Source organism: Leucoraja erinacea, chromosome 10, assembly GCF_028641065.1.
Source record: "Leucoraja erinacea ecotype New England chromosome 10, Leri_hhj_1, whole genome shotgun sequence".
Lineage (NCBI taxonomy): Eukaryota > Metazoa > Chordata > Chondrichthyes > Rajiformes > Rajidae > Leucoraja > Leucoraja erinaceus.
Genome location: NC_073386.1, coordinates 53,392,616 through 53,407,055, shown reverse-complemented (window position 1 = coordinate 53,407,055; position 14,440 = coordinate 53,392,616). Strand labels below are relative to the sequence as shown.

Sequence of the window (14,440 nt, the reverse complement as noted above, 5' to 3'; positions counted from 1 at the left end):
CAACAGCAGGCTCTCAACTCAGAGGTTAGAGTGGGTGGGACTGTCCTTCAGAATTGTAGTCTTCAGAGGATTGGAGACTTAAGGGCCTGTCCCATTTGGCCGTTATTTACGCGACAGGCCGGTAGTGACTGCCGCGCACCTCATCTTAATGCGTCCGCACAGCCGCCTGGAGCGCGTGACGTCATTTGAACACCCAGCTTATGAAATTTACCCAGTTTATGATATTTCTTGTAATTTTCTAAAAATGTTCCAGTTTCTTGAGTGGTGCTAGCAATTGGAAAAACTGCAGATGTAATGCCCTATTCAAAAAAAGAGGTGAATGAAAAGTAGCAAGCTGCAAACCAAATTAATCTGAGGGAAGGAACTGCAGATGCTGGATTAAATTGAAGATAGACACAATATACAGGAGGAACTCAGCGGGGCCGGCAGCATCTCTGGAGAGAAGGAATGGATGATGTTTCAGTCTGAAGAAGGGTCTCGACCCGAAACGTCACCCATTCGACCTGAAACGTCACCCAAATGACGGCAAAGTGGGACAGGCCCTTTAATCACAAGACAAACCCACAGCCAGCAACTTCATATGGAACAGACATTGACAGAATGGGCCATTATAGCACTAGGCAACGGGCCATTATGGACTCCACCCTTCCCGAGGTCATCTGTTGCTGGCCCTGTTTTGTTCTGGTCTTCTCAATCTTTCAGTCCTAGAAGGGTTTACACACCCGAAATGTCACCCATTCCTTTTCTCCAGAGATGCTGCCTGACCCGCTGAGTTACTCCAGCATTTTGTGCATATCACCAGGAACTTCAACCAGTTTTGAAGTTATTGATTCCCGATTTGGGAGACAGAATGCACAGTCATTTTTTCCCCCAGAGTAGGGAAATCAAGATCGAGAGGGCATGGGTTTAAAGTGAGAGGAGAAAGATTTAATATGAATCCGAGGCAACCTTTTCACTCGAATTATGGTGGTTATTTGGAATAAGCTGCCAGAGGAAGTAGTTGAGGATATATAATAAAAGCGTTTCAGAGGCATTTGGACAGGTGCATGGGCAGGAAAGGTTGAAAGGGATATAGATAGATAGATAGCCTTTATTGTCATTCAGACCGAAGTCTGAACGAAATAGCAGCAGTCATACATATAATACAATAAAAACAACAATAAACACATATTAACATCCACCACAGTGAGTCCACCCAGCATCTCCTCACTGTGATGGAGGCAAAAGTCAAGCGCAGGTTGGGTCAAACGCAGGCAAATGGGACTAGATGGGATATCTTGGTCGGCATGGGCAAGTTGGGCCAAAGAGCCTAATTCCACGTTGTAGGTCTATACAAGTCTAAGTCAGATATGGCGTAAAATAAGATTGAGAAACTAATTTATGAAGTACTTTCAGCAAGCAAGTGTTTTGAAACAAGTTTTTTTGATGATGTTGTGCGAGATTTACACAAAGATACCTCCTAAGGCATATCCAAGGAGGCATATCCGAAGATATATCCAAAACAAGAGAACTGTTAGTTAGATCAAACCTTGCTTCTTTCATCAAGATCTACACTCTTATTCCAACATGGGTTTAAGTTCCAATAATTTACAAAGAGGTGCTCTTGAGATGTATTTTTCTACTTCCTATAAGGTCATAAGTCCTAGAGTGGAATTAGGCCATTCGTTGATCTATCTCTCCCTCTCAACCCCATTCTCCCCATAACCTCTGACACACTTACTCATCAAGAATCTATGTCAGTCTCCAACACCATCTGCCGAAAAAAAATTCCTCCTCATCTCCTTCCTAAAGATTTGTCCTTTTATTCTTTGGTTATGGCCTCTGGTCATGGACTCTCCCACTAGTGGATACATCCTCTCCACATCCACTCTATCCCGGCCTTTCACTATTCAGTGAGTTTCAATGAGGTTTCCCCTCATGCTTCTAAACTCCAGTGAATACAGCCCCAGTGCCTTCAAACGCTCATCATATGTTCACCCTATATATATGGCAAATTCTTAAGACTAAGTTAACGAGCTTTATATCCGCAGAAACGTTCTCTTAAAATACATGTAACCATACTCTGCATTGTGATTGCTGGATTTTTATCGCTCCCCAGCAGATGAAACATTTCACAGCAAGTGTTGCAAAGCCACGCTCACTTTAGGCTGATGAGCAGTGACGCAGATCGATGCTGCCCTTTTGCTGACAGCCAAAATAAATAACTTCCTGCATTTGAGACTTCTTGCAAATGCAGTTCTTAAAATGAGAGCTCTAGGCAAAGAACACAGGTCACTTCAGGGAATTGTGAGCTGAGAAGGATTAACTGTGCTTCTGACCAGCTGTTTGTTTAGCAAATGCCACAATAATTGAGTGTTAAATAACAAATTGTTCACAAGGAAAATCTAATTCAGAAGGAGAAAAAAACCTTGAAGTCGAATGTGCTGCATTGCACCGAGGGTTGTTGGGCATAGGTTTAAATGAAAATTGCTGAAACACTGGACATTTCCCTGCACTTGAATGCAGTAATATTCCTAAATATGCTTTAAGTCCAAGTTAAAGGGCCTCTGTCAATGGAATCTTGCTCTTGAATAGAGGGTATTAGCTATCGGGAGCGGCTGGGGAGATGGATTATTTTCTCTGGAACGTCAGAGGTTACAGTTCAACTGAGAATTGGTGAATAAAGGTGGAGTGTAACATTTGCTTGCATATTATCGTGCTTAAAATGTAGATAAACAGAATACCACAGATACACTGCCCTCTGGCTAAAGATATTCCTCCTCATCTCCATTCTAAAGGTACATCCCTTTTTTCTGAGGTTGTACTCTCTGATCCTGGACTCCCCCTCTACTGGAAATATCCTCCCCACATCCACTCTATCCAGGCCTTTCATTATTCGGTAAGTTTCATTGAGATCCCTCCCTTTGTACTTCTAAACTCCGGGGAGATAGCTGAGAAAGAATGGTAGGAGTGGGGCAAAGACTGGCAAGTGGTACATGGATACAGGTTAGGGTGGAGGGGTGTGAGTGGCAGACGGGTGGAATAAGCGACAAAGTCTAGAGGTGAAAAGGAGCCAAAAGGGCGTCAGCTGGGGAAGGAAGAGGAGGTGAAATTGAAAGGCTTGGGATGGATATGGGAGGAAGGTGACGGGGGGAGAGGATACAAGAGACATGGGGAATTTGGAGCAGAAGGGGTGGGAGATTAGACCAAGAGGAGGGAAATGGATCACTGCATTGTTTGCCAAGGCCTGCTGGAGCTCCCAGTTGCTAGTCATTTTAACATCCAATCCCATTGCTGCCTGCCCTCTGATTTCCTCCAACACTTTGATTTTTGCTCAAGATTCCAGCATCCAGTCTCTTGTGTCTTCACTACCCCATCCAATAGCCCTTTGTAAGACACCAATTTAAAATGTTACCACCAATTTGATTGTGAGGAGCAAGGCTGGTGGGGGTGTGAACTGGGTCTTGCCAGTTCACGCCCTCAAGGTGGGCTATGGGGAGGTGCTCGTGGAGCGCAGAGGTGAGGAGAGGGACATCGGTTCACACTGCTCCGTAAGACCTAGCGCACGTACTGGACTTTAGGAATGGCGCCAAATCTGGCGACTCAAAAAATGATTTCACTGTGTTTTACACATGTGACAATAAAGCACTATTTATCCACCTGTGTTTAGAAGTACATATTAAATTGTGATGCTCAGTACGCCTCGACTCCTGATGATACTGGGTCTGTTGCTTCCAAACTAAAAACCAGCTGGCATTTAGACCTCCAGCAACAAATGTTTCTCATGGGCGAATGACTGGAATAATCTAGTCATCCCTACTCTGAAGGCCTTAGTTTATTTTTCTAAAGATATTAAATTAGATTGGATTATCTTTAAACTCATTTGCTGAGCAGTGTAAAGATCTTTCACATTTGGATAAACAGGAAAAAAAGTTTAAATGGCTCACTGTCTATCAGCTTCCAATAATATGGTTCATAAATAATAAGAGACCTGTTAATAATAATATAAAATGAGAAAAACAGAAATAAAATCATTTCATTTAAATTAAACTTTCCACATTTTTATGCTAAAATAGTTTCTCCTCTGCACCTTAAGGAACCATTTTGTAGTCTATACCCGAGAAAACAATTATCTTTACAAACCATAGTGAACAAACACAGTTTTGTGATCTCAGACATTGTTTTTCCTATTAGGCACCTTGTAGTTTACATTTAATCTCACCTTCTCTGCTTTCAAATAGCAATTCTTCCCTTATAATGGGCACATAAAGCAATTATGTGATGTGAATGTTTTTTATGCAGCAAACATCATTATTTTATATACCTACTATAAAGTATTCTATGGGGTCAAGGAAAGAGCGTTCATGTCACGGCCCTGTTTCCACCAATTTTCCCACCACTACGCACAAGAAGGGCAAGACGCCGTTGTATGCAGATGCCGAGAAGTGTGCTCAGCTCTGGCTGAACAATTTCTAATCTTGTGATGTACAGTCGATAAAATAAAAGTCGAGAAAAATAAGTCGATAAAAAGTCAAATAAAAGTCGATAAAAATATGTATTATATCTAAAGAGTAGATAGGTACTTAGAAAAGTACTACACATACTCTTAGGTATTATACCTACTATTACTGCACCCACTGTACCTACAAAAGTATGATATTTAACATACTTAATGTGTGCTATACCTACTCTTCGGTATTATACCTACTATTCTACCGCACCTACTATGAATACAAAAGCATGGTATTTAATATGCTTACTGTTAAGTGCGATACCTACTATTAATATAATAGTAAGTATAGGATTCCTTATACCCACTATTAAGTACTGTAACTGTTATTAATATACCTATGTTATGCTCCGACACCAAATTGGTAGCCGTTGTAAATTGTTGGCTGACAAAAGTTGTGGATCGGGTTGAAAGTTAAACAAAAGGAAGCCCCTTTTAGAGGATGATTTAAGATGCAACTGATCAGAGTGTTTCTACGTCAGACGTAGGTGCTCTAAGTGCAGTGAGTCCACGTGAATTGTAACCGCTGCAGCATTGTTCATTTGGAGGTTGGGACTGCTAGGGACACATTCCTCCTCATCTAAGCCCCGGGCTAACAGTCTCTAACAAGCTAAAATCGCTTTACCAACTCTGCAAAATGCAGTGGGTGAAACTCTAAACACCAATGTCAAAACAAAATCTGACCCTGTACAAGATATTGGTGAGGACACTCTTGGAGCATTGTGTTCAGTTTTGGACAGCCTTCTGTAGAAAAGATGCCATGAAACTGGAAAGAGCGTAGAGATGATTTACAAGGACGTTGCCAGGACATGAGGGACTGAGCTGCAAGGGATAGTTGGGCAGGCTCAGACTTTATTCTTTGGAGAGCAGTAAGCTGATGGGATGATTTTGGAGCGGTGTATACAATCATGAGGGGAATAGCTAGGGTGAATGCACAGTCTTTTACCCTGTGTTGGAGAATGAACTTAGAGGGCACAGGTATAAGGTAAAAGTGGAAAGATTTAATAGGAACCTAAGAAGCTTCTTTTTCACACATGAATATATCATAGAAGCTGGTGGAGGAAGTAACTGAGGCAGGTATGATAACAACATTTAAAAGACCTTTGGATACATGGATAGGAAAGGTTTAGAATATGGGCCAAACATGGGAAATGGGGCTAGCTTAGCTGACCCATCTTGGTCTGTGGAAGGACTGTTACTGTGCTGCATGCTTCAATGACTCAAGATTCGGCACAGAGGTGCAGCAGTAGAGCTGCTGCCTTACAGCGCCAGAGCCCCCGGTTCCATCCAGACTGCTTGTGCCGTCTGTGGAGTTTGCATGTTCTCCCTGTGACCAAATGGGTTTTCTCTGGGAGCTCTGGTTTCCTCCCATATTCCAAAGACGTTCAGGTTTGTTGGTTAATCGGTTTCTGCAAATTGTCCCCAGTGTGTAGGATAGTGCTAGTGTACAGGTGATCACTGGTCGGCGCGGACTTGATGGGCCTGTTTCCACGTTGTATCTCAAAATCTAAACTAAAAAGTAGTGGTCCCAACCCCGACCCCTGTGGAATACCACTAGTCACTGGTCACGAAAGGTGATGATTAAAGCAACTGATACAGTGTTAGTGAATCGAGTAATTAGAAAGATGTACCAGTCTTGCGGCAGGAGTTTAAGGGGTTGGTCTATCACTCGGTAAGGCACTGTAACACTGACGGCAGTCCCTCCCGGCTGCAACTGGTCCTTTCTCCGTTGGATTAGAATCTCATTCTCTCGCTGGCACCCTTGCTTTTTCTTCTCGTCTGACGGAAAAAACCTGATGACAAATGCAACACATCATTAGATTTTTCTTGGTTTAGTTCATCGTGAGATACATGAAATTAATTCATCTTTGCATCACGTTCAGCACAGATATCCTGGGCCGAAGGGCCTGTTCCTCTGCTATACTCTTCGGTGGAGATACAAGGAACCACGGATGCTGGTTTGTCAAACAGACACAAAGTGCTGGAGTAACTCAGCGTGTGTAAGGCAGCATCTCTGGAGAACATGGATAGGTGACGTTTCGGGTCAGACTTCAGACATATTTAACTGGGCAATGTAAACCCATGACATTTGACATTTTTAAATATTCAATTCAGAGATTGCCAATTTACACATTTGTGGCCAGAGAGGTAGTTAATCACACCTTATTCAATAATGTTTCTGAAAACTCTGCAACAGAAAATTGTGAGACTGCCCAATGAAGGTGCAGGTGGCAAGGACTCATGGAAGAGAACCACAGACTGTCTGCATTTAACTGCGCAGATGTGTATTCTAGTTGCACCTGCTGCCAGATGCCCTCTATCATAACACTGATGGCTGATTGCCTCACTATATTTCCAGGCCAAATGAAACTCTCTTAGATCAAGATCTACTTCTTTCCTTTTTAATGTTGTTTGCTTCAACTGAGATAGAGCTAGCATTTGTTTCAGTGTTTCCAGAAACATTCTTGGCTTTGTCCTCGCATTCAATTCAATTCAATTCAACTTTAATGTCATCGCACAAATACAAGTATGAGTACAACGAAATGCAGTTTTGCGTCAAGTCCGTAGTAGTTGTACATAAGGAAAAAAAAAAATAGAAAGAGAGAAGATACAGAATAATCAAGAAATACAGAATAATTAAACAATGGGGACGGAGGGACCAGAGAAATCTATCGGCGGGACTCCGAGTTCAGCAATGTGATTGTGTTGTTGTAGAAGCTGTTCCTCATCCTACTAGTACGTGACCTGAGGCTCCTGTACCGCCTCCCTGATGGGAGGAGGGCAAACACTCTATGGTTGGGGTGTGAGGGGTCTTTGATGATCTTCCCAGCCCGTCCCAGCCCGCATGTACTAAAGCCCACATCTAATAAGGCCCAAGATTACAAGAATATATTATCATTTACAAACTCTGTTCTTTTATGCATTTTTCTAGCCTGCAATTCATTGTGATAATGAACAATTGGTCATGAAACATGCACAAAGACTTTGGCTGATGCACTGCATCTGATGAGGTACATTATCTCCTTCCTTCTTAGACACAGTAATACAGCTGTGCAGCACTTGGTTGGCAGGGACAAGGTGGGCCGAAGGGCCTTTGCTCACCAAGTAATCCCAATTGCTTGCATTTGGCCTATGTCCCTTTAAACCCAATTGTACTATAGTACTTTGTCACACGTACCTAGGTACAGTGAAATTCTTATTTTTGCATACAGTTCAGTCAAATCTTACTGTACATAAGCGCATTCATGCTCAGGTTCAACGGCATAATTTGATTTCTTAACCATACGCATAATTTGTTATTTGTCTACACATTTCTGATCCTGAAATAGCACCATTTTTATACGTGTTCATAATTTGCCAGAAAGTTCAGCAATAACCAGAGAAGAGCCAAGATATTTTGAAACAGGTTAGCCCACACGTAAACTCACCCACTCCCACAGCTACTTAGGCTGCACCTCTTCCCAACGTGCCTCGAGGAAGATCGCCATCCCTTCTTCCCCGCTACTCCGTCTCCGCCCCATCTGCTCTCAACACCACGCCTTCCATCCCAGGACCTGACAGGAAGTGCGGCTCCCCTTCCTCTGTGGTCTCTCCTTGCCTGTAATTCCTCCATTTCTCAGATGTCGCCCCTGACCCTCCTCCCTTCCAGCTGAACATCGGTGATGTTCCCCCAATTCTCACCTTTCACCAACCCCACCCCCGCCCCCCGCCTCTGCATCCAGCAGCACATCAACCATTGTCATTGAGATCCCACATTATCTTCTCGTCACCTCATTGCACCTTCCACAGGGACTACTCCCACTGTGCCTGTCTACGACTGTCATCCACATGCCTGTCTACCTACTCCACCCCTCCTCTCCTGCCCATCATTCTTCACCTTTCCTCACTGCATGCCACGTTGGGTTGGCGCAGTGGTAGAGTTGCTGACTTACTGCACCAGGGGTTCGATCCTGACTACGGGTGCTGTCTGTACGGAGTTTGTATGTTTTCTCCATGACCGTGTGGGTTTTCTCCGGGTGATCCAGTTTCCTCCCACACTCCAAAGACGTGCAGGATTGTAGGTTAGTCGGCTTTGGTAAAAAGTGTAAATTGTCCCTAGTGTGTAGGATAGTGTTAGTGTATGGGGTTTGTTGGTCGGCGCGGACTCGGTCCGAAGGGCCTGTTTCCACGTTATATCTCACTACTCCCTCTCTCCTCTTTATACCAGCTATCTGCCCTCTCCATTGTTTAGTTTAGTTTAGAGATACAGCCTGGACAAACACCCTACAGACAGCACCCGTAGTCAGGATCAAACCCATGTTACTGGCACTGTCGGGCCGCTGGGCCCTGAGCCCCAGTCTTGGGCTTGATGCAGGGCTTCGACCCGCCTCCCGCCCTCCACAGATGTAGCTCATCCTGCTGAGTTCCTCCAGCAGATTGCTTGTGCTCCAGATTCCAGCATTGTGTGTCTCCAGTCTAAACTTAATGCATGAAAACTTAATATAACAAGGAATTAATGGTGGCAGAAATGCCAAGTTATAAATCATGACAAAGAGGAAGGGTTGCAATGAAGAGAGGATCAATCGGCATGTGAGATTATTAAGGCCGCAGCAACATTTCTTAAAAGGACACATCATCTCCCTCGTTAATTAAAGGCCCTGACAACAATTTGATACACAGGGGGAAAGCTGAGCCTTATACCTACGGAACTGAAAATGTTAGTACATTACTGACGATTTCGCCTGGTCCCATCAGTTCCATCTAATCTTCATGCTGCCTCGGGAAAGCAACCAACATAATCAAGGTTCATCTTGCTGAGTCCACCTCCAGTTTAAATTCCAGTTGGAATATTTTGGAGGACCAAGTAACCAAGAAGGACCACTCATAGCCCACTTAATCCATCAAATCTCCACTCCCGTTAGGCAGAAGATATATGTCACCAGATTCCAGAACAGCTTCTTCCCTGCTGTTATTAGACTCGTCTGCTGACCTCTCACAAGCTAACATACTCCCGATCCCCCAATCCACCTCGTTGCGGCCCGTGTGCTTTTTCTTATATCTGCACTTTATAAAAACAGTGTATTCTGCATGATTTGACTGTAATCATGTGTGGGTGATTAACTGGGAGAGCAAGCAAAACACAGTTATTCACTGTGCCTTGACTTTCGTGACAATAATGAACTGATACCAATCATAGATTTTATAAATTGTTATTTAATATCGGGCATTTACTGAACGCAATCCATCCATTAAAACAATGAGCTGAAACAGTAAAAAAAAAGCTGAGGAGAAATCAGGTCAATTACTATTATTGAGCAAGGAAAAAAAGCAGAAACAATCTTTAATTTAATTACTTCTGTTAATTAAAAAAGCAAAATTACACCTTACTACTTAAAACTAACTCTAGATTGCAATTTTAAATTACAACCAAGCTCAAATGGGAACTATGAACCAGTATTGCTAGCAGACCATATAGGCATGGCTTCAAATAGCTAGATATGTGTTTAAAGCGATACAGTTGTGAATAAACTAACATCGACAAAGTAAAGTGATAGAAGTATACATGTCTGGCAGAAGTATTTAATATTATGAGAGGCATAGATAGGGTAGATAGTCATAAACTTTCCATCCATCCCCCCCCCCCCCCCCCCCCTCCCCAAAGTGGAAATACCAAATACTAGTGGGCAAAGCTTTAATGTAAGGAGGACAAAAGTTTAAAGGAGATGTGCGGGACAAGATTTTCTAACACAGAGGGTGGTGGTTGCCTGGAACGCGGTCAGGGGTGGTGGTGGAGGCTGATAGGAGAGTGGCATTTAAAATAATTTTAGATGGGCACATTGATGTGCAGGGAATTAAGTGATACTAGACCAAGTGTAGACCCGTTGGGTCTGTTCCCCAACGTGCGGTTGAGGGGGGGGGGGCATGCGGTGTCACACACATTAACCACCCACCCCCCCACACACACTAACTACCCCCCTTGTTAATATATTAATATTATTTATTTGCTCCTTTTACCCCATAATCACCCTATCTGCTGACGAATAGCCCCCAACTCGCAGTCTAGAGAGGAAAGGGGACGGTAGAGAGTGAGGGCAGAGAGAGAGGGGGGGGAGGGGAGAGGGGCGAGAGGAGAGGGGGGAGAGGGAGGGAGAGGGAGGGGGGGAGGGGGGGAGGGGGGGGTAGAGGGGGAGAGGGGGGGAGGGGGGGAGAGGGAGAGAGAGGGAGGGAAGGAGAGGAGAGAGGGAGAGAGAAGGAGAGAGAGGGAGAGGGAGAGGGAGAGGGAGAGGGAGGGAGGGGGGGGGGGTAGAGGGGGGGGGGGGGGGGGAGGGGGGGGAGAGGGGGTGGGGGAGGGAGGGGGGGGGAGGGGTGCCTCGGGGAGGACTCGAGGGTCAAGGGAGGGGAGAGGGGGGAGAGGAGAGTCAGGGGGTCCGGGGGGAGAGGGAGGGACGCGGGGGAGGGGCAGGGGAGGGGCACTGGGGGGGAGCGGGTGGCTTGGGGAGAAAATGGTCCCAGCTGTGTCACGGCCTTGGGTCAGCCTTGAGCGCGTCAAGGGAGGGACTGTCAGCCTTGAGGCGGCGCACGTTCGGCTCGTCTTGACGTCGTATGCAGCGTCTTGACAGCGTACGCCTAGGGCGTGGCGTTGCGCGGTGACGTCACCGCCTGGCGTGCCATTGCATGATGACGTCACCGCCTGGCGTGCCATTGCATGATGACGTCACCGCCTGGCGTGCCATTGCATGGTGACGTCACCGCCTGGCGTGCCATTGCATGATGACGTCACCGCCTGGTGTGCCATTGCATGATGACGTCACCGCCTGGCGTGCCATTGCATGATTGGTGAGTATGATGCTGGTGGGACAGGCCCTTTATGCCCCGCGTGACAATAACTGCCACCGCCATGTTCAAGCCGGTGACCTCCGGTGACCTCCCGATCTGCAGAGCATTTTGAGAAGTGGGGGGGTGGGGTTTGGAGTGGGCTGGCGTCAAAGTCCAGCTGTGGGCTTCTGACTCTCTGGAGTGCAAAGGGGATGGGAGGGGCACGCAGGCGGGCGAGGCTTTGCGAACTGCACCAGCTGTGAGATCAGCGGAACTTATGTGGAGAAATTCAGCGCATGAGGAGATGCTGCCCTACAATCTGTGGGCCTGGATTGGTCGGCATGTGGGCATTGTGATGTCAGAGCTGGTAAGAGCCGTTCAGATCTTAAAAATTGAGTTTTGTTTGAGTTTTGAGGTCAATTTAACTAAATATCTGGGGAAATAATTGACCATGGAGCGGATGTGCGGATGTAAAATTAAAATCGCTAGCGAAATGGTAAAAATGTCGGCGTTTTTCCGTCTGGTTTGCGCGGAGTAATGAATCAAATGCAAAACGCCGTACATCCACACACCCAGAGTTTTAAAAAGTATAGATGGATCACATGTAGAGGAGATGAGTTTATCTTGGCATCACATTCCGCACAGACATTGGGGGCTGTTCCTGTGTTGTACTGTTCTATGTTCTTCAGTGAAAAGGCAAAGGATCTATGGATGGCATCCGATGAGCTCTTGACAATCACCAAAACATATCGATGAAATATTTGTTCTGATTGGCATGTGGGTTCCAGCTACATCCCTATGTTTTAACTAATGTAGTCAAAAAAATGAAAGGATTGCAAGGACATTTTTCATCAGGAAAACAATGAAGTGAGGAGCTCCCTGCTACGAAGATAGACACAAAATGCTAGAATAACTCAGCGAGACAGGCAGCATCTCTGGAGTCAAGGTGACATTTCGGGCCGAGACCCATATTCAGACCAAGGATTCCTTGCTAACCTTGATACAGAAGTGTGAAAACGCACACCTCAGATTCAGGGACAGTTTCTTCCCAGATGTTATCAGGCAAATAAACCATCCTATCAACGACTAGAAAGCAGTCCTAAGCTACTATCTACCTCAGTTGACACCCTCGGACGATCTTTAATAGGCATCTACAGGACTTTATCTTGCACTAAACATTGTTCCCCTTATCATATATATGTACACTGTGTAAGGTTCGATTGTAATCATGTATAGCCCTTCCGCTGACTGGTTAGTATGCAGCAAAAGCTTTTCACTGTATCTTGGTACACGTGACGATAAACTAAACTAAACCCTGTGCCCATCTAGGGTGTTGCTTTCCAATCCGTTTACTCAATTTCAGGTGTTCCATTGCGGGACAGGCCGAGTCATCAGTTCCAGTGCTGGATGCATAGTCAATAACTGTCCTCACTGAGCTAATAGATGGGGCCGTCGGAACAATTAGCCCTCGGCTGCAACCTCACTGCCTCAGGAATCATCAACAACATAAAGTGCTGACAGAAGCAGATCTGACATTTGACCAAAGATACTCTGGATTCAATTAAAAAACCCCATCATATGTTATTTACTCTAATTCACAGATATATTTACAGACTCAAGTAGAAATAATCCATCTCATAATAATACAAAGATTCTCTATTTGTAGTCACAATTGTTTTATAGCTAATATGTTGCATAATTAGTTGCTATTTGTTTGTTCATTCTCAAGGCATAGGCCAATCTAGTTAGAGGTTTAATTTCACACTAAGTGGAGGAGAATGAATTCAAACTTACAGGTGTTATGAGTATTGTGAAAGATTATGTAGCTTAAAGAATAAGATGAACAAATAACTGGGAGGAAACATCAAGAGCGGCACAGTGGTGCAGCTGGCAGGGCTGCTGCCTCACGGAGCCAGAGACCTGGGTTTGATCCTGATCTTCGGTACTGCTTGTGTGAAGTCTGCATGTTCTTCATGACCATACGGGTTTCCTCCAAGTGCTCCGCTTTCCTCCCTCATCCCAAAGATGTGTGGATTTGTCGATTAATTGTAAACTTCCCACTGGTGTGTAGGGAGTGGATGAGAGAGTGGGATAACACAGAACTAATGTGAACAGATCGGCGTGGACTCGGTGGGCCTGTTTCCATGCTCGAAACTAAACTAATCCAGTGTTGCACACCACTGATCTAATGTGTATCAAACGCTAATTAATGTTCCCAGTCAGTTCTTGAGAAGATATCTACATCAAAATCTCTAATCAAAATCATATTTTCAGTTAATTTATTTCATAATCCAGGTGACCCAATTAGAGAAAATATCTTGATTACTGCTGTAGAACGATAGATGCAAACACTACAAGAATCATATTCCATAAAAACTATAAATCAAACCAATAGCACCAAGAAAAAGCATCAGATATTTATTGTCAATCTTTGTGGGTGTTTAGTCATCCATTAGTAATAGTCATAAAGTCATACAGCACGGACGCACGCCCCGAGGCTCAACTTTCCCAATGCCAACCAAGATGCTCCAACTACACTAATCCCACCTGCCTGCGTTTTGCCCATATCCCTCTGATCCTTTCCTATACATGTATCTGTCCAAATATATTTTAAATGCTGTTATAGTACCTGCCTCAACTCTCTCTTCTGGCAGCTTGTTCCATATAACCACCATCCTCTCTCCTACAGGTAATCATTAGGACACAGAAAATAAAATGTGTATCCAAGGTTGTATTCCTGCAGATCAGGGAGAAAGAAAGCCTTAAAGCTCTGCAAAAGAGTAGCCTGGACTAGGCCAGATCACCAGGGTTCATGAATAGCAGGAGTCATAGGGCCATACAGTGTGGAAACAGGCCCATCAGTCCAACTTGCCCACACCGACCAACGTGTCCCATATACACTAGTCCCACCTGCCTGTGTTTGGCCCCATATCCTTCTAACCCTATCCTATCCATGTATGAGTCTAAATGTTTCTCAATCTATGGGATAGTCCCTTACCTCAGCCCACCAAGTTTGCACCGACCAGTGACTAACACTATCCTACATATCCAGGGACAATTTACAATTCTTACTGAAGCCAACTAACCTACACACACGGAGAAAACTCACATGGTCACGGGTACAATGTACAAACTCTGTACAGACAGCACCCGAAG

General features: G+C 44.7%; 1 protein-coding gene across 1 annotated transcript in view; it reads right to left on the bottom strand.

The window, feature by feature from the left end:
* cdc73 (cell division cycle 73, Paf1/RNA polymerase II complex component, homolog (S. cerevisiae)) overlaps nt 1–14,440 on the bottom strand; it is a 277,463-nt gene that overhangs the window by 20,374 nt on the left and 242,649 nt on the right. The window contains exon 14 of the mRNA XM_055642329.1: nt 6,121–6,282. Coding sequence (XP_055498304.1) covers nt 6,121–6,282 — 162 coding nt within the window. The remainder of the gene's footprint in view (nt 1–6,120; nt 6,283–14,440) is intronic.